At 47.1% G+C, this 22,851-nt stretch overlaps 1 protein-coding gene across 3 annotated transcripts in view; it reads right to left on the bottom strand.

The window, feature by feature from the left end:
- The window catches only part of MARK4 (microtubule affinity regulating kinase 4), a 612,664-nt gene that overhangs the window by 105,478 nt on the left and 484,335 nt on the right, over nt 1-22,851 (bottom strand). For all 3 annotated transcript variants that reach the window (XM_069644669.1, XM_069644670.1, XM_069644671.1), the window contains one exon: nt 12,558-12,657. In XM_069644669.1, the coding sequence (XP_069500770.1) occupies nt 12,558-12,657 (100 nt within the window). The remainder of the gene's footprint in view (nt 1-12,557; nt 12,658-22,851) is intronic.

Genomic DNA, 22,851 nt, shown 5'->3' with positions numbered 1-22,851 from the left:
CAGCACAGACTCTACGGCCGCCAAGCCCCTGCAGGATGCGGTCTGTCCCCTGCCATACATTGTGGTACGCCCCTGGCACCCTCTGGGGCAACCACCGGGCTGCCTATTGCACACATGCACGACATCTGGACGTGCACACCTTTCTTGCAATCTCCAAATTAGTTAAATAACTGAACCAGCCTTAAGAATAGTCCACACAGTGTGGGTTTTCTGGAGGCATCTTCGTGCCGGTTAGAGGTCTTTCTGGAAATAATCCTTCACCCCTGAACAAAGTTAGTGGAACTGAAAATTCCTGGATGGAGTTTGGTGGCCAACTGAGCAATATGGCTATATCTTAGTATTCTTTTTTGGGGGGGGATAATTTAATTTTCACATTTTCAATAAACACAACAAGCAAATATCACAACTCGGGAGTTATACAAATATTAAATTCAACAGCAAAAGAGTATTGACCCCCCCTCAATCAACCAATAAAAAACCCAAACCACAGAAATAACCAAAATAAAATAAGTATTCTAAATTATTCCAGGCTCAACCTCTAAACTGCAAAATGGACTTGATAACCAAGCCATGCTGCAAATTCTCCAATAGTTTATAGTCACAAGTTCTAGCACTACACCAATGTTTGTTATGTATCAAAACCTATATCCAGTTTGATTGTGGCCATAGGTTCTGATAGATCATGGAATGGGCATATATAATGGAGCTAGGTTTCAAGATCTGATGGGCAGATGCTCTGGTACATATTGAGCACGTGTCCCAATTGGTGTGGCCTACAGTGCGACAGGTCCCTTAGGGAAAGGTCACCTGCCCTAAACAATAAATCATGAGAACCTGCAAACATGCATTTTGGGTCATACTGCACGGTTTCAATTGCTCCAATTTGCATAAGGTCTACATATTTTAAATAATTCTCCCTCTTGCTCAGTTTGCAAACAAATCACTGCCTGAAATTCACTCTCACCCACCATACAAAACAACTGAATCCATGAGCAAGTTATCCTCATTTTGTAAATAAATCTCTTTTTAGAAACTCCCGGGAGGATAGCTCAGCAGCAACGTGCTCGCCTTGGAAGCAAGATGACACAGAGCAACACAGGTTCAATTCCCGGGTCCGCGCTTAGAAATCTCTGGGTATTAAGTGCGTTATAAAAAACCTATCATATTATCAATATCACTAATGTGGGCTCTATGCTGCTTTCCATAAGAGCAAAGAGCAATTTGGGAACAGAGAAATTGGCACATTATTTTATATTTGACAACCATGTCAGATAGAGATTCAAGTTTGCAACCCTTCTGAGCTTACACACACTGGGCTCTGTGATCATTTAATTGTATGCTGGGACATGATTACTGTAGGAGTACAACAGAGGTAATCTTCAAAGTGTATGCATTGCACCCAAAAAGCGTTTCCATGTTGTCCATGGACCAACATCATTGCAGGTTATGCCATTTTTCCTGTACTCTCCAAATATGTTTTTGTACAGATCGGTTTAACAAGTCACGCTGCATCTATAAAGTGGTTGCATTTGCCAGAAGTAATTCTTCAGAACCATAGCGTGGGCACATTACAGTACTCTCAAGTACTGTAGCACCTTCAGCTTCCGCACCAGGCCCAAGAGGGCATAGCGTGTAATCTTCGGAAACACCCAAAAACAGTTGAGTACATGTTACATAGCTGTGGAGTGCCCCTCTGATCCTCTCCGGCAAGCACAGCGGGGAAACTGGTTAAAACTTACCATTGGTAATTCTCGCCCATAGGGCCTGCGAGTTCAGTTGGGAAGGGACATCATAAGCATAGTCAGTTCTGTAGAGCACATGGGCGTGGTCATGGTTCCAGATACAAGACCAGCATCCATCAAGGAGACATCCTTCATCTCTCTCAGTGAATCCCCCTAAGCCAATCTCCTGAGTTGGTCTGGGATGCTTGCGGTGCGGTGGAGTTGAGGGCCCAGCGAGGGAGCATAGGTTTCAGAACTAAGCACCAGCGCGCACTGTGACGACTGCACACAACTAGAGCCAGAGTATCATGTTTTAAAAAAAAGCTGGGTTACCATAAGAGGCAGTCTCTTGTTCAGCAGAAGGGGCATTCTGACAGCACAGAAACGGGACTGGACATAACCACAGGGGGCAGACTGCGGCCCACGTTTCTGGTGATGCAGTAGAGGAAAAGTGCTCAATCAACCTTTCAGGACACTTACACAAGTGAACCTAAAACCGTTCGCAATAAAGCTTTGCCAGGCTTAATGTACACATTTACCCTTAATGCATCCATATGGGTGCAAATCACGTGCCAACTCTGCCCGGCCATTAGAGGCCTGTGCGTGAAAAGTGTGCCAGGACTACAAGTCCCAAGAATGCACAATTAAAACAAGGACAGGACCAGGGTCTCTCGAATTCAATTGCTAATGCTGGCATGCATGCATGCATACAGGGGTGTGGAGGTTCACTGGAACCACATATGGACCTTTACTGGTCTTCTCCCGGGGACTGCAGAGTTACTGGACGAATTCTGCTCTCTCTGGGCAGGTGCCATCTTACTGATCTGAGGGGAACCAGAGCTGCCATGGCATGTGACTTTACAGCAGCATCAGCGCCACCTGCCGAGACGGAACAGTGATCGCTTTTAGGACTTCAGCTATTTCGGGGAGGGATGCACAGGTACGGACACCCGAAATGATATGATATGATATGATATGATATGGTATTTGTAACGCGCCTATACACGAGTGTTTCAAGGCGCGACGAGGCAGGGAGGGGGGGAAACAAGGGGAAGACAGACAAACGATCCTACTAGGCCAGGTGTCATTCAGATCGCGCAAGTGCAGAGGTAATGGGAAAAGGAGAAGTGCAGGGGGAGGAGGTGGGGGGGAAAGTGCAATTGGAATTCTTGTTTGTTTAGTGCGCCACATGCCCACAGGCCTCAGGGCGCACACACAAAACACAAAAACAAGGAGACGAAACACAGTCAATATGCACAGGAGCAGGTGGGTCAGGTAGTCAGGGAAGTGTCAGCTGGAGTTGCCCAAGTTCAGTCACGGCTGCCAATAGATGCAGTACCACGGATGTAGTTCCTCTGCCTGGCCCGACCCGGACCCCCTTCCTCTGCAGGGCAGAGTCAGGATAGGCGGCTCACAGGAAGGCATCTACATTAAATTGGCGGAGGACTACCACGCTCAGCCTTGTGAAACCAACTCTACAGTAGCAAGATAGCACAGATCAAGTAGCAACCCCCACCCAGGTCTACAATTTAAACCCCCAAAAAATGGGCGTAATGAGGCTCTGCCCCATTACCGCCAATGGTATCTAAAACACCACTGAGATCAAAAACAGCCAGCAAGATACAGCGGGAGGGACCGCCAATGATGACAAAGCCATACAGTTTTTTTTGGCTGACTGCAGCTGCCAGGTTTACTCGAAGTTTTCTCTTTTAAAAAGGCAACAAATCTGGCATACCATCAATCCTCCTAAAACTATTAAGAATCTGGTGGTAGAAGTAGCTGGTTTTATTAAATACACATTTGAAAAAAAAATCATATATAGAGTGGACCCATAAAGGATTTAAGTTTTGCATGTTTGCAAGATTGCACAGTGTACCAGTAGAAGGTTTCTTTTAGCACAATAACCTCTTGGGTCATTGTGCTAAATCTATGCGTGGCGGCAGGCCGGAACGCCTCAGGTGGAGGCACAGCCAGTAGAGTTTATATGCTACAGACCCTCATTGTGGGACTGCCCCGGCTTACCCAGTGTAGGATATTCCTGTGGGATCCATAGTAGTCCATCTCATTGGAGCCAGACAGGGTAGCACCATCATCACACCCTCTTGCACGGGAGACAAGCTATTCAATTATGGGATAAACAACAAAGCACAGTCATTTCTAGCCCAGAGGGCTCAAAACACTGCTAATTTTCTCCCAAGCATAGCTTGATGCAATGCCTATCGCAGACGGTCCCCAAACAAGCCTGGCAGATTTGCAGACTTCTACACCCACCATGGCGTCCATGCCTGAATGTCAATTCCAGGCAAAAGTTATGCAGTGCCTCAGCGGCTCCTGCAATCATGTTCTTCATCAAACACTTCAAAGGTCTGCAAGCCAAATTCGACATGGCCGCAATGGGAGAAGTGCAGACCCACAATTGCGGCGATGGTGGTACAGGTCTCAGAACAATGGCATCGCAAAATGTATCACACCATCACACAGGAAACGAAGACCAGGTCAAAAGAGGAAATTCCTACATCCAACCAGAGGACCGTGGCATCACAGAAGAACAAGTGACGTAAGATAAAATTGTGGCATTACAACAGAGGCAATTGTTTAAATCGTGACCATGTACGCATTGCAAAGCGCCAGTGTTTGCCAGTGTCATTATACATTGGAATTGACTCAGCAAGAATAAGCCGTTACCACGTGGGTGCGTGATCAGAAAATTACACCTCACCCTTAATTACCGTAATCTGCGAATTACACCACACATTTCTCTTTAATTAGAGCAGCATTCTATTGGGCTTTATAATCTAGCTACATATTTGTTACTCAACGGCAAATTTGTCTCGTTTCATCATCGAAAAGAGGAGTGGATGTGTCTGCCTCTTCGCAGTCTGCCATTTTAGGATGGGTGATGCTACGCCATAGAGCTTCCATTCAGATCCTATGCAAAGCCTATATAGTAGAATGTCCATCAATATCAACAAAATATGCTCACAATCGGGGATGTTGCTTAGCCGACGCAGGTCTCGCACCAAATGTTACAGCGATCTCTGGGGACAAGAGAACATGTTTTACCAATTGGAGAGATGTTACTCAACTGCGTTCCGGAGAAAACATCTGCTAAACAGAAGTAGGGGGAAGGTTCCCTGGGATGTGCTCTGTGCTTTGGTGGATCAGGGCGGGTCTCCGTGGGCTTCAGGGAGCACAATGATCTCAAGGGATTATATTAGATGCCCTCCTGTGATCATAAGTGATGGAGTAAAAGCACCTCAATCTTGACCGAAAATTCTGCAGACTGCCAGTTGCAGGTCTTACTGGGAAATATACAAATGTCCAATAAATAAATGTCTTGGTGGAGTTGAGGTCTGGCAAGTCTCTTCCATGCCAAATTTCCAGTAGCTACTGTCTAACAGGTATAGGTTGAAGGCGCAACCAAGCTGTTGCTCGAGTCGGTGAAAAGCCCCCTTACGGGGAAAACAAACGTGATGAAGACAAGTGGGTGGTACTGGACTCTACAAAGGTAGAGGAGCCTTAAGAGAACAGCATGCTGGATCAATTGTACTGGTTGTCACCAGCACACTGGACCGCAGAGTGGAAGAGGTAACGGGACGCAAATCAGTACTCAATTTCTGCAGGAAAACCAGGTCGAGGGGGGGAAGTGGATTTCAAAGAGGACTGCGAAAGAAACTGAAAAAAAAGCATGACTCCAAAAAAGGATCCTGGTAAGAGTAAAGGAAAGACCCATAAAATAAAAGTCAAAAGGCAGCAGCTGGAGCAGAATCCTCACAGGAATCTAAGCCGGAGGTAGAGAATGAAGAAGACTGTAAGGGACACAATGTAGCAGGATCTCTGAAACATAGTGTCTGTTTTTCTGCTCCATTGTAGAGCAGGGTTTTGAGCGGCCATACTCAACCGGCAACGTGATCACCGCCATCTTGGTTTAGTATACGAGAAAGGGATCCTGCTTGGAGTAATAAACGAGAAGCAGTACCATTCTTGTTTGGTGTGGACGCCTTACTAAAAAGTACCTAGCCTGCATACCCACACAATTGTTTGGGCACCCTGAGCCACCAACACTTCCAGGGAGGACTCGTACGTTGACACTCATTCGCCACTGCCTGCCAGCAACGCCAAATGGACCATCAAGGGAGCCACATGCAAGTCATGGCAGACTCTAGGAAAGGTCTACAATCATGTGAAGCAGGGATTCTGTACGGAGCATGCAATGAGCTGGAAGAGGCATTTTGCTACCTTTACTGGTAAGAATTAAAGGGAGATGAAGTCCAATAAGTATCCTTCTCACCACTTCTAGAAAACAATTCACACAACACAAGACAGCTTCCGACATGACATCATTCCACTGCAACATACTCCACCCTGCTCATATTCCATCTACTTTCTCTCAAAACTATTTTTTTATTGATTTTTATTGTTATTGGTTCATTTTAAACCTTTTACCAAAATTGAAGGATATAGAAAAAAAAAGACATGCATTTCAACAGAATAAAACACCCTAAAATCCCACGATAGTGAAATTACATATTAAGATGCAATTTTGAACATTCGTAAAAGGAATTTAAAATTATTAAAACAAAGAACATATCAAACAATCTAGTTAGTATCAAGTTTCAAGGTTCCAACAAACCCCATCACTGCGACCGCATCTCAGGCATTTCCCCCAGAAATAGCCTGTGTCGATACACGCCATGCTATAAAAAAAAGTGATTAAAACATCTCAGATGGGTGGTTTGTACCATAGGGCATTCAACAAATGATAGAGTTTCTATTTGATCTTCACAGAACCTGCAAACAGTATCTTTTAAAGAGATTATCTTGAATATGCAGAAAATCTAATAATTCCACCGAAAATATCAAAAATGTTACTCGAGCTACCTTTCTAGGATAGATCGAAAGGAACAGAGCGTGGTCACCACGCTTCTTGAGATCCTCAACCAAGTGGACTAATAAGACATAGCTGTGCATTTTGTCCATTGTTAGTTGCCCGTCCCATCCTTACAGAAGCCCTTTAGTACGTTTAGGCCGATAAATCCGTTCTTCCCGACTGGAGCCAATGTCATTCAAGAACTTGTCAGATTCAATACAAACATGGTTAATTGACATACCCATTCCTAATTCAGATTGAAAGTGCACTCCTAAATTCAAGTCCTCGTACAAAGTTCCTGTCAAAAGTTTGCCAAAGAAAATTAGGGAACGCCGCATTCCACTACAGCCAAGTGAGGTCAACCCCAGTTCATTATTGTATGGCAGCAACTGGCAGGGCTCTAGGCAGTTTTAGTAGTCTCCTCCAAAATTGGCTTCAATGAGTGACAACATATTTAAATAGCTAAAATCAAACAATTCTACCCCATAAATAACCTTTGGGACCATCTTTCCCTTGAAACATTTTAGAGCAGGCAGACAACATAGAAAAACAAACACATTTACCGTCAATCTTAAATTGGTGGCTCAATCCACATAGTCTCAAATGACAAACAGACTTGGATGTGTTGCTATGAATCGGGAAACCTAAGTAGGTAAAATGTGCAAACAAGTCCAGTTTCTCCCCTCCAAAATGAAAAACAAATCTCGTGGTCAACCTTTCAGTTGTGCAATTCATGAACTTGGTTTTCTTTGCATTTATCTGTACAAAGTTGTGCGTCGCATAGATGTCAAATGCACCAATCAGCCTCTGAAGTCCAACCGAGGTTTAAGTCAAACAGAAAAACATCAGAATAAGAGGGCTATATAAGATTTTGCTCATTTTCTTTTGGTGAAACATATGCCACCTTATCTAGTGATTCTCCAATGTCTGAAACAAACAAGTTAAAAAGAGAGGAGAAAATATTCACTCATCTAACCCCAGAGGAAGTTGGCATCGCCTGCGTCAGCCCACCCCGATTATGAACTCCGAGTCAGAGTCTAGAGCAATAATTGGGCTGAATAACCCCAGGCTGGCCCCATTTACTTAACTTCTTCCACAGGAGATTCCTGCACCTTATCAAAGGCTGCGGTCATGTCCAAGCTCACAATAAACTCCACACCCACCAATCCAGCAGCCGATTCCAACACCAGCATAGAACCGATCCCCACAGAAAAACAGGATCATTTCAATGGCAAGTATGGGAAACCAAAACATGAGAAAAGTATGGGGGCTTTACCCTCAGGCCAAACATGGGCATCATGACAGCGCCAAGTCTGTAGACATGCTTTAAACAGACACCCTCATCCTCTCCAAGATGTAGTAGCATCCATTTGATAAAACTTTCCAGACAGGAAAAAGAATGTATTGTAGAATACTTCCCTAAAAGCCGGTGTTTCATCAGCATTCATGCTCTACAAAGCGTCTCTATGCCGCGGCGAGCACATCCACCAATTGATGAAATCCAAAATGACCGACAAAGCTTGAATGATTTCCGAGGTCATGTGACAGGGACCGAGAAAAGAACTCAGAACAGGTAAAGATAAAATCCCAGAAAATGTCAAATGAGGTGGAGGGTAGCCCTATCCCAATCATGAAAAGGTAGCATAAAAGGAGGGTGGGCTCAGTACGAGACAGACTGATCAGGAAGGAGAGGCTGTCGGTAAACATTGGAAACTGGGGGAGGAGAGCGAACCACTGATGGAATAGTAGCATCTTCCCACTTCCTTGTGTGCATCGAGGTCTGCTGGTTCAGGTAACATGGGCAGGCGCTTCACTGGTGCCCTTTGGTGTGGCTTGTTGCTTCCTGGGTGGATGAGTGTCTTGTAGGCGTGCCAGAGAGTGATGGACACTTGAGGGCTAAAGTCCTCTTCTTTTCCCCAGCATGGCTGTCCCTCTCCCCCCCCTTCATTTGCGCTTGTGCTGGGATGCTTGGCTTGTGAGGGGCAGTCTCTCTGGCGGCTGTTCCCTATCACAGCTTGCTTTTTCCTTCTTGTGGTTGGAGTTTCAGTTGCAGGCTGGCTGGGGTTATATAGCTACTCTTCACCAGTATAGTATCGAGGTCTGCTGGTTCACCCAACACATCGACTCAGGTGTGTAGTCACAAGTAGGTTTATTGTGGTCCAGGATACATGCAGAGGATTCCAGGTAGGTAATCCCATACCCAGGATGGGTAGATGTAACTGCCCTAACTGACAGACTAGGAACACAGACATAGAACACTGACACCAACACTTCCAGCATCACACTCAGTCACATACCCAATATGACACCCAGAGCAAGACAGACAGATACTACAGCAAGTCCTAGAGGAACCGCCCGGTGAATCCATCTGCATGGCTGATGAGCAGACAGGTTGAAGAAGCAGCCTCTGAATGCATACAACTGGCCGACAGGCACTAAGCAATGTGAACCCCAAAAGCATAGTGAACCATTAAGAGCAGAGAAACCTTAAAAACCTTTGGAAATCTCATCAGCTGTGCAGAGATTGAAGTCAAATACCTGAGTTTTTGTTCAATCCCCGCAAGTGGTCCAGAGGTTGACGACAACACTCTTGGAAACTGGAATCGCCAGGCATTTCTCAGAGTAATGAAAGATCATTTGTCTCATAGGTTTGACGTCTTGTCACCACTTCTTCACGGATCATCACACTACTCACCTTAAAGAATTCCACTGAGGATGTCTTTATTGTGACTGGATTCAAAACAGGGTCTTAGAGAGGGAGTTTCTTGGTTTACATTGGGATCACTGGCACTGTGGTCATCGGATTTCAGAAATGTGACAAATAGAAAGGAATAACCAAAAATGTGAGACATGGAAGGCCATGAATTAATCTTGACCACTAACATTGCTCCGGGCAATCTTCCACAGCAGTGTTTTTGCTTCGGCATTGTAGAATGGGGACCAGCCATATGCAACTCAATCTTGGTCTTGTCATCAATGGAAGCCGTCAAGCCCGATTTTCTAAGCCAAATCTCCTCTGCACAGTAACACAAGCAACTCCAGACACTTTTCAGCCCGGTTAGGCCAAAGGAGCGAGATGCATCTTGGTTCCCGATGGCACAGCGAGCAAGGGACCCACGTCTGGAAATACTCTTTCTCTCAAGCATGCTGCGGCTAGACACCCAAGATACAGCTCCCCGATCACTCCAAATGAGAATACACCAGGTCTGGTGTTGCTTGTGGTCTTGGGCGGAAGTGGCAGAAACTCAGCAATATGGGCTGGGTGGCCCCTTTTGGGGTGGGAAGGAGCCCGATTTGCTCATCGTCTTACCCCTCCTGTAACAGAATGGGAGGCTGAAAAACAGTGGCCTGGGGGGTGGCCCAAAACAATGCCAGAGGTTAAAATCAACTCAAAACCTTCCAGTGGTCACCTTTCTTTTGTACTTAAAATAACGATTAGGTCAGCAAATTATTGCATTTTTCCCTTTGTTGGGGGCAATTCTGAAATGTTGCAGTACTTTTGGAAACTAACAATTTAGTAGTTTCTGTTGCAAATGCACAATTGTCATGCGCTAGATGGTCTTATTAAAGAGACCGCGATTATGTGTAGCTACTACAAGGCTGTGGTCTTTGCAGGACATTAAAATGTATTCCATCTACACTGCGTCTGTGCACCAGGCAGCAAACACAGGACGTTCTAGAGACTTGCAAACTGAGCTGCAGCGGTTGTTTGTCAGTACACATCCACAGTGTCCTCAGTTTAGGTTTTGTGCCAACACTAGATTTACTTTTTTTTTCCAGGTCACTTTTGCAACGTGGCACCTATTAAATACCAGACACAGGTGACTTCCATTTTTCAGCAAATTGGATAGGTGGAAAAACATCTGCCAGAGCAGTGTGGCTGAACACAACGATCTCAGACCAAAATGGCAAGAGTTATTAGAATCCATGGAGCCCTTTTTCCTGGTGCAGTGCCTCATCTCAGCAGCAGTGAGGCTGGGAGTTTCTGCTCTCGGAGGATTTACATCCTCGGAGACGATGGGTGGAATTATTGTTCTCGCGAATCAGCTTTTATATTTGCTGTGTGACAGCTACCCCTGAATTCTTTGTCCCTCACTAGCACAAGACCAGATGATGCTACGGGATGCAGCGACCCTTGAAGCATTGGCTGCATAAGATGTCCTTGCAGCACCTCTGGTTCTTGGATGTAGGTGAGGACCATTCTGCATCCTCTGACCCCAGATTAAATTAATAGTTCCTCCAGTATGGACAGGTTACTGAGCCTATTTGAGGTTCTCTCTGAATTGATCAGGCCCTTAAAGAATCTCCAGCATACAGCTGCACAACCTGTCGAACTATTGTTTGGTCATTTGCGAGGGAACTCTCCTCGCATCTGGAAATTGGCTGCAGAAGAGGTCCTTCAAACCTCTTTCGATTCCTAATTGTATGCTAGGTCCTTTCAGCCTCCTTTGGTCCCTGGAAACCCCTCCAGCATGGGCAGATCCCTGAAGGCCAGAGAGGTCATTCCAGCACCCGCTACCTTCCAGCTGCATTAGATGTATTTCTGGATTTGAGATTACAAGTTCTTCAAGAATTATCTGGTCATTGTCTTTATTGTGGGAATGAAAGCGGTCTTCAGAAATCTGGCCCCACCCCTTTTGAGGTTTCCTGGGTGTGTTGCATCCTTTGGTTTTGGGATTCTTTCAAGCTGAGCCTTCAGGTCTTATTCTTTAGGAACAGATGATTTGAGAGTCCAGACGCCATGCTGGATAACTAGCACCTTTTTCATTTAACAAGTCGAGAGCCTTCTCCAAACCCTTTCAGATTCTACTAGTCCTGAAATAGGAAAGAGGTCAGATGCATTTTTTAAAGATCTATGGGAGTGATCCTTCTATAGGTTATATTCATCAGTACCTATCTCCTGGAGATTGGCTGCAATCTGTTGGACATTGTTCCTAAGAGGCCTCTCCAACATAGTCTACGTCTTGGCTACAAATAAGGTTCAATTGCAGGTGTTACTGGCTGCGTGCAAGTTGCCTCCGCCTTTCTACACCTTTGGCATACGAGAAGCCCCATCGGCACCAAGATATTTGACTTCAAGTGGGTAACGTTAAGCAGAAAATATACATTGTGCAGCAGAGACCATAAACCTGCAAGACTGAAGGCAGCAGAGCTGGAGTACTAGTCACAGACTTATTTAGTTGTACACAAGAACATGCACGTTCGGAAACTCACCTAACAGAGTTAAGATCTGTTAAGGATCTAAGACGACCAATCAAGACCAGAAAATGAAGGCCAAAAGGGTGAGCATCTCAATTCGGCAGCTAAACTGAATCTTCTGCATTAATTAGAACTACCTAGACCAGAGGTGCACCCTGGCATACACTGCATTTCTGCCATCCAAACTGGACAACACAGAGGCATAGATCAATTCCTCTGGGGAGGGGGGGGGTCTCTTTCCAGGCCAGATGTTCCTCTGCGTCCTTGCAAAGAAAACACCTTTGCGATGACTGAAACTATTTGAAGGTGCAGAATGCAGCCAAAGCGGACACGGAGGTTGCTCACACCACGTGGATGCACACCTATGGCTATTGCCCCAAGCCATGATCACCAATTCCATTCCATGGACGGGACAGATCGTGTTATTGGCATATTATTGGTGTTGCAGACCATATTTTTGGACCTTCTCCTAGAAGTCCAACTTACACATTGAGAAAAGGATATGTCAGTGCATAACAGTGAAGCGCAAAGTCCCAGAAAAAGAGGCACAATCAAATGTAGTAAATGTATTTAACATTAGCCCTGAGGCTGATAAAGGGAAGTGTGTGTGTCTTACAATCCGGCAGAGAAAGGAGAGAACGCATGGGTCCAGCGGGTCTCAGCTGCAGTCTGCGTTCATATCCTCTATAGTGTTAGGGAAACCCTTCCACCCTCCACACCCTTCTCTGGGGGGCTTCGGCAAAAGACAGAATGAGGAACATAGTTACCGATTCGCTTTGTGTCCCCAAAGTCTTCCTCCGGCTCCTTGTAGGGTTTGAGGTCATCCCCTTCATAGCCGACATTTATCCATTTATCTTTCATTATTTGCTGAAAAAGGAAAATGGAACCAGTTAACAGGGAAAGAAAAGTGCTCATTGAGTGTTAGGGTGTGCCAGAAGGCACAAGGCTCGAGATGCCCACAGTCGGGCAGGGAGGTGAGCGACTGGCCAGAGAGTAAGCGGTGTGTGAGAAAAGGGGTAAGAGACATAGAAAGGGGACACGAAAGGAGAAAATGCATCCGAGGGAAACCAGATGGATGAGGGGAGATGAGGGACAGCACATCAGAACAGAGTGAGCAGAAAGCAGAGTGGGGACAGCACGAAAGAGGAGGACCCTAAAAGCAAACGGATCAGCAGGCCATGAGGAAAAGTTTAGGAAAAAGATTCTTAAGAACAAGTTATGAGGTTGATGGTGGGATCGGTTTGACCCCAGAGTGAACTATCGCAGACAGGTTGCTCAGAGCTTCCCAAAACAGTGGAATATGTGCCGTACACACACCTTACGCTTCCCTTTGTATCTGGATTCTGCAACGATTCCTAAAGAGCTCAGAGCTGCCTCACATTTACTTTACCAGATCTTCCTTAAAATGCTGGATTGAATTCTATAATTGTTTTTTTTTTTAACAATCTTTTTATTGATTTTAACATTTAACCAACTTTAACCTTAAAACTTATCCTCCCTTCCCCTCCCACCACCCATCTCCCCCCCATGTACTTATGGACCCCGAGACGGCTGTAACAGGAAATTCCGACTGAGTTGCTAGCAATATTCTGAAAGTTAAACAAATTTAGGATACAAATGTTGTGGGGATACCACTGCAGCATATAGTCACTCTGCAAATATTGAAGGAGCAGACCCCAGTCTTGTTGAGTTTTCGGGGGAACCCTGAATTTTACAGGTCACCCATTCCATCGTAACAAAGTGCCATACCCTCCGAAGCCATTGTAGCGGTGTTGGGGGCGCCTGCTGTTCCCAACAGTGAGCTATCGTCAGCCATGCTGCTATCACCAGGACCATTATCACTTTCCTCTGACTTTTAGTGTATGTTCTTTGCTTTGGGTCACAAAGTCCCACTAGCCACACTGCTTCCCCTAGGTTCTCAATCCCCAATACCATGTTTCCCGCCTGAGCTTTAACTTCAACCCAGAAGCCTGCTATGACCGGGCATGACCACCAGATGTGTCTCCAGTCCCCATGTTGTCGGCACCCACGCCAGAATTGTCCATTTTCATTAGGGAACAGACTGCAACCTCTCAGGCGTCAGGTGCCACTGTAGCAGTACTTATTGCCACATTTCCCTTAGATTAATGGATCTCGTCAATTTGGAAACGTTACCCCATACCTCTTCCCAGTAGGGCTGTGAAATCGGGACCCCCAGCGTTCCCTCCCACCTCCTCATGTAGCCCCATTTTACCTCCTCCCCTTCTGAGTTCAAGTGTGCATACAAGTTTGAAATCAGTTTGTGCATACCCGAGTCCGTTGTCATGAACACTTCAAACTTCGTAAGATTCCTTGTTCCTGCCTCCCTGTTAATCGGGGAGGATAGGCTAGCTGAGCGTACCGATCACACTCCGTGCTTGATATCCCCAGTTCCTGGACACATTCACCAAAGGTTCTTAATGACTGAGCTTTGCACATGTCACAGATTTTGGTGGAGCTTGCCTGTGTCCAAGCGGTATATGCAATTCGGTCCATCCCCGGTGGAAAATCTGGATTACCAAACAGGGGGGTGAAGGGGGATGGGTGTGTTGTCAGAATGCCTCTTTTGACAGCGGAATCCCAAGCGTTTGATGCCTTCATGATCTCGCTTATTTTGGTGTTCACGTGTCTGTTTTTGGTGGGACCATAGAAGATTTGACAGCGGGGCACCTGCCACTGCTATGTCCTGAATTATCCATTTGGGCTGTGGAGAGTCCACTACCCACTCCTTGATCACCCTCAGTTGCGCTGCTTCGTAGTATATTTTGAAGTGAGGGAAGGCTAGTCCTCCATCACTCCTTTGCGCTGTCATCATGGTCATTGCCACTTTTGGTTTCTTGTGCTGCCAGACGTATGCGGATTCCATCTTGTTCAGGGACCTGAAGAATGTTTTGGGGAGCCCTATCGGGAGAGCCTGAAAGTAGTAGAGTATCTTTGGGAGTACCATCATCTTGACCACTGACATAGGTCCCACCAGGAGGCAGAGAGGGAAGACCATCTTGACAATTGGTTTTGTACATGAGTCAGTAGGTCAGGGAAATTCGCTGAGTATAGGCGCTCTATTGTGGGGGTGATTCTAATTCCTAGGTAGGTTATACTGCTCTGTACCAATTTCATCCCATGTTCCTGGGCTAGATTCGAGATTTCATTTGGATCAGCTTTCAAATTCAATATCTCTGACTTGGTTTTGTTTATCTTGAGTCCTGATATGGCGCCAAAGGTCTCCAATTCTCGAACTAGGGCGGGTAATGAGTTGGTTGGGTCTGTCAAGGCTAGCAGCATATCATCTGCGAAGGCCATTGTTTTATACTCCAGTGCCCCCATTCGAACACCTTTAATTTGTTGTTGCTGTCGAATCCTCTCCAAGAGGGATTCTAGGAACAAGGCATATAGGAGGGGGGAAAAGCAGATTGAGATCCTTAAACTGGGACGGTTCTAATTGGATTTTATCATCTTTATGTAGGAATCCCCAAACCCCATGTGTTCCATCGTGTGAAAAAGTTGCGACCACTCGACTCGGTCGAACGCTTTCTCGGTGTCCAACGCCACTAATATCACCCTGGTGTTTGTGCGCTCTGCCTTTTCTATTATGTGGCATACCCTCTTTGTATTGTCCGCTGTTTGTCTTGCGGGGATGAAGCCTGCTTGATCCGCATCCACTAAGGATGCGAGATGCAGAGTCAATCTATTGGCAAGGACCTTAGTGTAAAGTTTCGCATCCACATTGATCAATGGGATTGGTCTATAGGATCCTGGTAGAATGGGGTCTTTATCCGGTTTAGGAAAGAGCACTACTTTTGCCTCGTTCTTGGAAGGGGTGGTAGTCCCTCTAGCTTTGAAGGTGTTGAGCCGTGAGTTTAGGGACCAGAGACGCTCGGAATTTCTTATAGAAGGCCTCAGTATACCCACCCGGGCTCGGAACTTTGTCCTTAGGGAGTTGCCTAATGGCCTGTTAAACTTCCTCTGGGTCAATATCTCGGTCAAGCGCCTCTCGGACTTCCTCCAGTATTTGAGGCAATGTAACACTCGGTAGATACGCCTTCTGTTCTCCCTCATTAGGGTTACCAGTGCTGAAAGAATGTTCTCATGATCCCGCACATTTCACCATCAGTGGTTTTCCGATTGCCCTCTGGGTCCACCAGTGCCTTAATTGCTCTCTTGTCGTCTCCCTGAATTGCCTGGCCAATAACTTATCCGCCTTGTTGGCAAGTGCGTAATACCTTTGTTCCGTCTTCAGAAGCGACTTCTCAATTTTGCGGGTTTGTAATAAATCCAGCTGCCCCTGGATATGCTGCACCGCTCAATTCTTTGTCCTGCTGGGGACGGATGCTGCCTCTTTCTGCGCTTCCTGTAGTCGCGGCTCCAGATCTTGCTCCCACCGTGCCAATTGTCTCTCCCTCCTTGTTTTCAGTGCAATTAATTCGCCCCTCAGGACCGTTTTGAATGCGTCCCACACCATTTCTTGCGGGTTCTCCCCGGTGTCATTTTCAAGGAAGTACATGTCGATTTTCTCCTGAATTTCCTCGACCAGTGTAGTGTCCTATAACAGTTCGGCCGGGAATCGCCAGGACCACACACAGTCTCTCTTGTTCTTGAGAGTCAGGGACGCCGTAATTGGGGCATGATCTGAGAGGGTGATATGGCCCACCTCCACTTCCTTAACTTTCCCAATCAGATTGGCAGATGCCCATATGTAGTCTATTCTTGAAAGTGATGAGTACACGTGGGAGTAGTGTGTGAATCCTTGTCTGGCCCCGTGCTTAATTCTCCATATGTCGTGCAGGGAGAGAGTTTCCAACGCTTTCTTCAATGCTTTTGAGGGCGCTCTCGAGTCAGTGTAGGAAGTGGTGCTCCTATCTAGGGTGGGGTCCATGCAAGGTTTAGGCCGCCCCCCAGTATAATGTCTCCTGTCGCAAACTCTTCAAGCACTCCTAGCATGCCCCGAAGAAAGGAATCCTGCCCCACGCTCAGAGCGTAGACGGATGCGAGGGTAAACCGCCTCCCCTCCGACGTGATATTCAGGAACACATATCTCCCCTCTTTGTCCGCTTTATGGTTGTGGATCTGTGCTTTCAGGGTGTCCTTCACTACCACCATGACCCCGGCCTGCTTTGCCTCCGCATTAGCCTGAAAAATGTTTCACCCCTTTTATCCTGATTCGAGTCCGCTCACTCCTTTTTATATGTATCTCTTGATATAATAAGATATATGCCTTTTGCTTCCAGGCTTGTCTTTCCAGTTTAGCCCTTTTCATGGGGGTGTTCATGCCCCTAACATTCTGCGGTAGTACCGTCACCAGGGCCGTTTTTCCACTGGCCATCGGGAGATTAACAATAATGCTCCTTGATAACTCCTGCGGTGTATCCTTCGTCCTGTTCTCGTGCCATCTCGCAGGCCCATTCCCAGATACCCTCCCCACTTTCGCCCCCTTTGAACACATGAGGTCAAGATCGGGTGACTAATTGCCCTGGTACGAAGTGTCCAGTGCTCCCGATCCATATTTCCCCACTTAAACTCGTCGTGGGGGATACTAAACCCCACTATAGATTCCATTAATGGTTTTCTGAGCCTCCCCCGGCCAGCTAATGACTGATCGGGCAAGTCTCTCTCTGCAATTGCCTCTGAGTGCCAATTAAGATGTAGTCCACGTACTCCCTTCTTCTTCAGAGGGACTTTGGTATGCCACCTTTTCTACTTAGATCTCCTCTCTCTGCCTTTTTTCCGGACTGTCGACCATCCCTCCTGTTGGTTCGGGCCCCGAGTCTTTCTCTGAGACGTAGGGTGATCAGCCGCCTCATTCGAAATTCCCAGGATCCTCTCGCCTTCTTCGCAGGTTGTGATCCTATGTTGAGATCCCTCCCAGATGAACAGGAGGCCGAATGGGAATGTCCACCTATATATTACCTGGGCTGACGTCAAATGGCGGACCACCGGGCCCATCTTCTGTCGCTTTAAAAGGGTGGACTGTGCCAGGTCTTGATAGAACTGTATTGCCTGGCCATTTAGCCTCACCAGGGAGGCTTGCCTGGCCTTCCTAAGTATTTGCTCCTTTTGTGCGTAGGAGGTTACCGCTACTATCACATCACGGAGTCTCCTTCCCGGTTCGTTCGCTCTCCTCGGGCCCACTCTGTGAAGTCTGTCTATTCCCACCTTTGGTGCCTCTTCCTCTGCCAGGATCTCTGTGAGTAGTTCCATCACCGTCGCCTTGAGGTCTACTTCTTCAGTCGATTCTGGTATATTTTTAATTCGGATGTTTGAGCGCCTCAATCTGTTTTCTAAATCTTTGCACTGCTGTTCGAGATACATGGTCGCTTGAGCAATCATATTTAGCGTTTCCTCCGTTTTACCAGCCTCTTCAACTTGCTGCAGTTTCCTCTCCACTGTGTCGGTTCTTTCCTCTAATTTGGCTACATCCTGCTTTATTTCTCGGATAGTATCTTTTATTTCATTCCTCAAGATCTGGAATTGTTCCTGCATTGAACCAATTAGATGCGCTTAGAGTTATTTGAAGCAGCTCTGCATTTCTTCCTTGTTCATCCCTCCCCCCTCCATGTTCCTTTGAAGTGAGTTGTGATTATTTGGGGGGCTCGGGGGATTGTCCACACTAAGGGCATGGTCCCCCCATGCACCCAAAAAGCTGCCTTAAGTTTCTGCCTTGTTTTCTCTGATGAGGAGTGCACCGCTGATTTCGTCCTCGAATTGGACATTAATGTTTCCTCTTATATGCAGGAGGATTTGGCTGAGATGGATGCAAGCGGAAGGGACCCAGCCCCCGTACTATCAGGACCACTGTGCAGAGCAGCTCCTTCCCTGGGGTGGTCTACCGTGGGTGCTCAGAGTGTGGGGCATGGCCCTTCTCCAACATTCGGTGCCCCAGCACTCCGAGCACTGTGCCAGGTTGTACTCAATCTTCTGTTATGGGAAATGTCCAACTGCACCTCCACCAAACCCCCACCCTTCACGAATATTCTGGCTGGATGTTAGGGAAATGTTCGTGGAGATGCACGCTGTTCCGGGGCCTTGAGGGGTATTTTGCCTTTGCCACCTACCCCGTATAGCTCTGCTTCCTAGGGGGGAGGGTGTCGCCCACACACTCTGTTAGGAAACCGTGCCTTCTTGCCGGTGAGGGAGGGCCGGAAGGCCGCAGTGTCGTCTCCTCCCGGGGCATAGCCGCCAGGAAAACTCTGCGTCATTTCTCCAGCTGGTAGGGGGGCTGAGGCCAGTGAGCGGGCCCGCCTAGTACTTCTGCCCCGTTGAGTCCGGGCCGCACAGCCCGGGAGGGGGGTGGGAGGGAAGCCGACCCGGGACCGCAGGCGGACCCCAAGCCAGCACTCCCACGTCGGCAGCCGCACAGTCTTCCTCACCCGCTGGGGCTCACCATTCCGAGTGCGTCCACCATACAGCCCGAGCACCCTCACCCCAGGGCACTGTCCACCTGCAGACCCCCGCACCTCTGCCGGGTCCCCCCCCCCGAAGCCTCCTCAAGCCCTTGCGGACCCTCCTCCCGCTCACCCCCGGCATGACTATCAGCGCCGCACCTGGGGTTGCTGACCAACGAGACGATCCTCCTCCACCGGATCCGATTGCATGCCGCGGAGCTGGGCTTCCCTCTCCGTTTTTGTTCTTCGGGGTGGGGGTTCCTGCGCCGTGAGCTTCAGTCCGGTAGCGGCACACCAGAAAATATCATGTTGTTTGGGCACTGGCTTGCCCGATCTGCATACATTAGTTGCTTATTTGGCACTGCCTGAGGGGGAGAGACGGTCAAACACGTCCTCCTATGCGCGCCGCCATCTTGGAATTTTTAATTGTATAATTTTTAAAATTTAGTTGAAACAAAATATAATGTTACTTATCAAAATGAAACATTCATTGCAATGGCTGTAGAAAGAAAGTCATATTGCAACTGTGTGAAAAGAGTAAAAAGTTTGGATGATGAAACAAAGCAATGGGATTGTGAAGAAAGCAAATGATGTTAGGCAATGCAGGCAGTGCCAAGAGGGTCTCTGGTTACCCACCGATGCATTTGAGCAGCGTTTCTGCCCTAGGTAGGTATAGCCATACAGAGTGGAGGCCTCCCACTGGATACTTTCTCCACGCCCCAGAGGTAAAGGACAACTCTGCTGTGCTAGCGTAGGTTGGGTCAGCCAGGTACCGAGCGCCCCTTCCCTGTATGAACCTTTCTTCTGTTGTAATGGGCTGTTTCCCTCTACAAACCAACCAGATCTAATTCTAAAAGCCAAGGAACCCATGAGCTGAGCGAGCATTTCGATGTGATTCACCTTATTTCTGCGATAGTCACTGGTGAGACAGCTGGCAGCAGAGAAAATCCAGGCATAGCCGAGTTAGAGACAAGGGGGATCTACTGAGACATGGAAATAGACCACGTTCCACCGACTGGATGACAAGGTCCTCTTCTTGGGGCCCCAAAGGTATCCCTCAACAAAAAGGGACTAGTAAGATGTCCTCATTCAAAGGGGGAACTAAGGGCGCTTCCCAGGTTGGAAAAATAGATCTCCATTGGTCTGCATTTCAGACTGCGTGTTAAGAACATTAGGGGGGGCTTTGGAAGAGGGTATTACCCAAATTGACCTTTTACAATTGACCTTCTGCACAATTGACCTTTATATTATGTTAGTTATTGTATATATGTATTGGGTTGGTGTTGTATTATAAATAATATAACGGGATTGGGTGGGGCGTTGCGGGGGGTTTCCCCAGCAAATATGTCCTAATTGACCTTCTAAATTAGGTCAATTCTCCCGAGGTCAATTGTGAAAAGGTCAATTAGTATACAACCTTGGAAGAGACATCAGGAAAACTAGCTTTGCATGCAGAGCTCAATACATCTATTGTTTTCAGTAACTGTGAAACCCACATGTGCACTCCCCAAAAATATTCCACTACTGTTGCAGACAACATTCTTCTGCAGCACAAGAAACTGAAAATTGAAAGGATCTTGCCCAACAGCAAACTAATGTCTTGTCATGCCATACTATTGCCTATGTACAGCCACTCCTTGACACTGGACATTCCTCTCAAACCTATTAGTAGATGCTGAAGGAAACAACATTTGCTACAAGATCGGGTAATTTCAAAGTTTTGAATAACTGTCATAGGCAATAAGAAAAAAGGTGAGGCTATGCAGCAAAATGACCACCATCACATTGTATGTCCCTCCTTTGGGGCCTGCAGGGTCTCCGAGTGCCAGGGATGCCCACCTATGGTGCAATGTGCTTCCTAGAGGCGGTAGACGGGGGGAGCCCCTAACGGCCACGGCTTATTCCAGCCCTCACAACACTGTGCAGGTTCACCTACCACAACACCTGCCCCCTAAAAGGAGTGATCCAAGCAAGATCCCCCCAACTCATGGAACACCGCAGTACTCCAATGAATGATGGATACATGGTCACCTATGAAGAACTTTGACAGGTGTCTGCTTGTCGAGTGCAACTGCTTGGCTCATTAAATGACAAACACCCGGTGTAAGAAGGCAAAAGAAGGTTTTTAAACGCAAATGCAGGCCATGTTGCCAAAGCCGTGGGGCATTTACCATGGTTGCATTGGCTTGAATTGGAGCCTTGTGGGTCCACGCTGCAATTGGCAGGGGATGGCCGAAATGTGTAAAAAAGGGTGTGGGGAAAAAGGTTTGGAAATACTGCTTTTAAAAAGGGGGAAAATTGGCTCACATCCGTTTCCCCCTATAACAGGAGAGATGGAGACTGGACACTGTTGTCTAACCACTTCCCCACTTGCTGCTGAGGACAAAGTGGGCAAGCCCAAAGGCAGGCATGGAGGAGCCATACTGAAGGATAGGGAAAAAACAAAAGGCAGACTCATGAAGGGCAGGGAAGATGAGGGACTAGGGTGAGTAGGGCCTGGGATTTAGGCCACAAGCAGGAGTGGGAAAAGACGAGAAGCCTTCGAGTGGCTCAAGGAAAACCTGCAAGGACCCATCTCAACATAACCCGATCATGAAAACATGGCACCAAGCCTCATTAAACGTAGAGTAGAGATTGAAAGAATAAGACGGGGAGCTGGAGAGCACCGGGATAAAGTGGAGGAAAGAAAAAAGGACACTACATCCCTTTAAATCTGATGAGATCTTTAGGTTATGGGGAAGAGCATAGCGAGAGACAAAGCTTGAGAAAGCAGACCATGCTGGGAACTGTAGCTCTGAACCTGGGAGAGGCCAGTCTTGAAAGACTTGTGGGAGAGAAGGCAGAGCTCACTGGGAGCTATACCTTGGCCCACGGTTAGCCCTTTAACTGGAGTGCAGCACGATCAGAGCCTGGCAAACCCGCTTGGCAAGGGAGGGAGAAATACTTGCTGGTACAGGAGTTGGAAGTTATTGGCGTTAGCCATGGAGGGCGGCACAGATCAGACACCGATTATCTGGTGTGACAATTAGCAGATCAATATCTAGCGTGGCAGGTTACAGAGTTGAAGAAACTTCCGGTTAGAAGCGATCCAGGTGCCAAACCCCTGCACAATTAGACTTGAGAATCTTGAGAAGACCAGCATTGCCATATTTAGACCTCAGACTCTCAGTTAGCCCACTGACATTGGTCGTGTAACTGCCCTTATCCTTTCTAGCGTCCTTCCTGGAGCCCCTGTGGTATTTTGCCAACCCACCCTGACAAAGACAAAGGGCTTTAACTACATGTTTGACCAGTGTGACCTGTATTCAGGACCAGAGGACACAAAAAACCAGGAAGAAAGGTTGAATCGGGTTCACCATGCTGTAAAATCTAAAACCGCGCTGGGTGTGAGCATAGGCCATCTGACGTCACCACAGTGGTCCAGAACCAACGTTAAGTCACGTACCAGGCTACGCCATTTATTTCAGGCTTATGATTTTTCCGTAACTGCACAGAGCCTGGAGACACATTTCCTGGCAAAGCCAATCTATAAAAGATGTAAAACTTGACAGAGAAAAAAAAAACCTGCTGAGAAACCACTCAAACAGGGGCAGTGTCAGGGCCAGGACCCATCTTCTGCAGACAGCGCTCTCCGGTAAGAGTGATCCATCTACGCTGAAAGTGA

This window comes from Ambystoma mexicanum, chromosome 2p, assembly GCF_040938575.1.
Source record: "Ambystoma mexicanum isolate Mex_15411 chromosome 2p, UKY_AmexF1_1, whole genome shotgun sequence".
Lineage (NCBI taxonomy): Eukaryota > Metazoa > Chordata > Amphibia > Caudata > Ambystomatidae > Ambystoma > Ambystoma mexicanum.
This window is presented reverse-complemented; position numbering and strand designations above follow the sequence as displayed.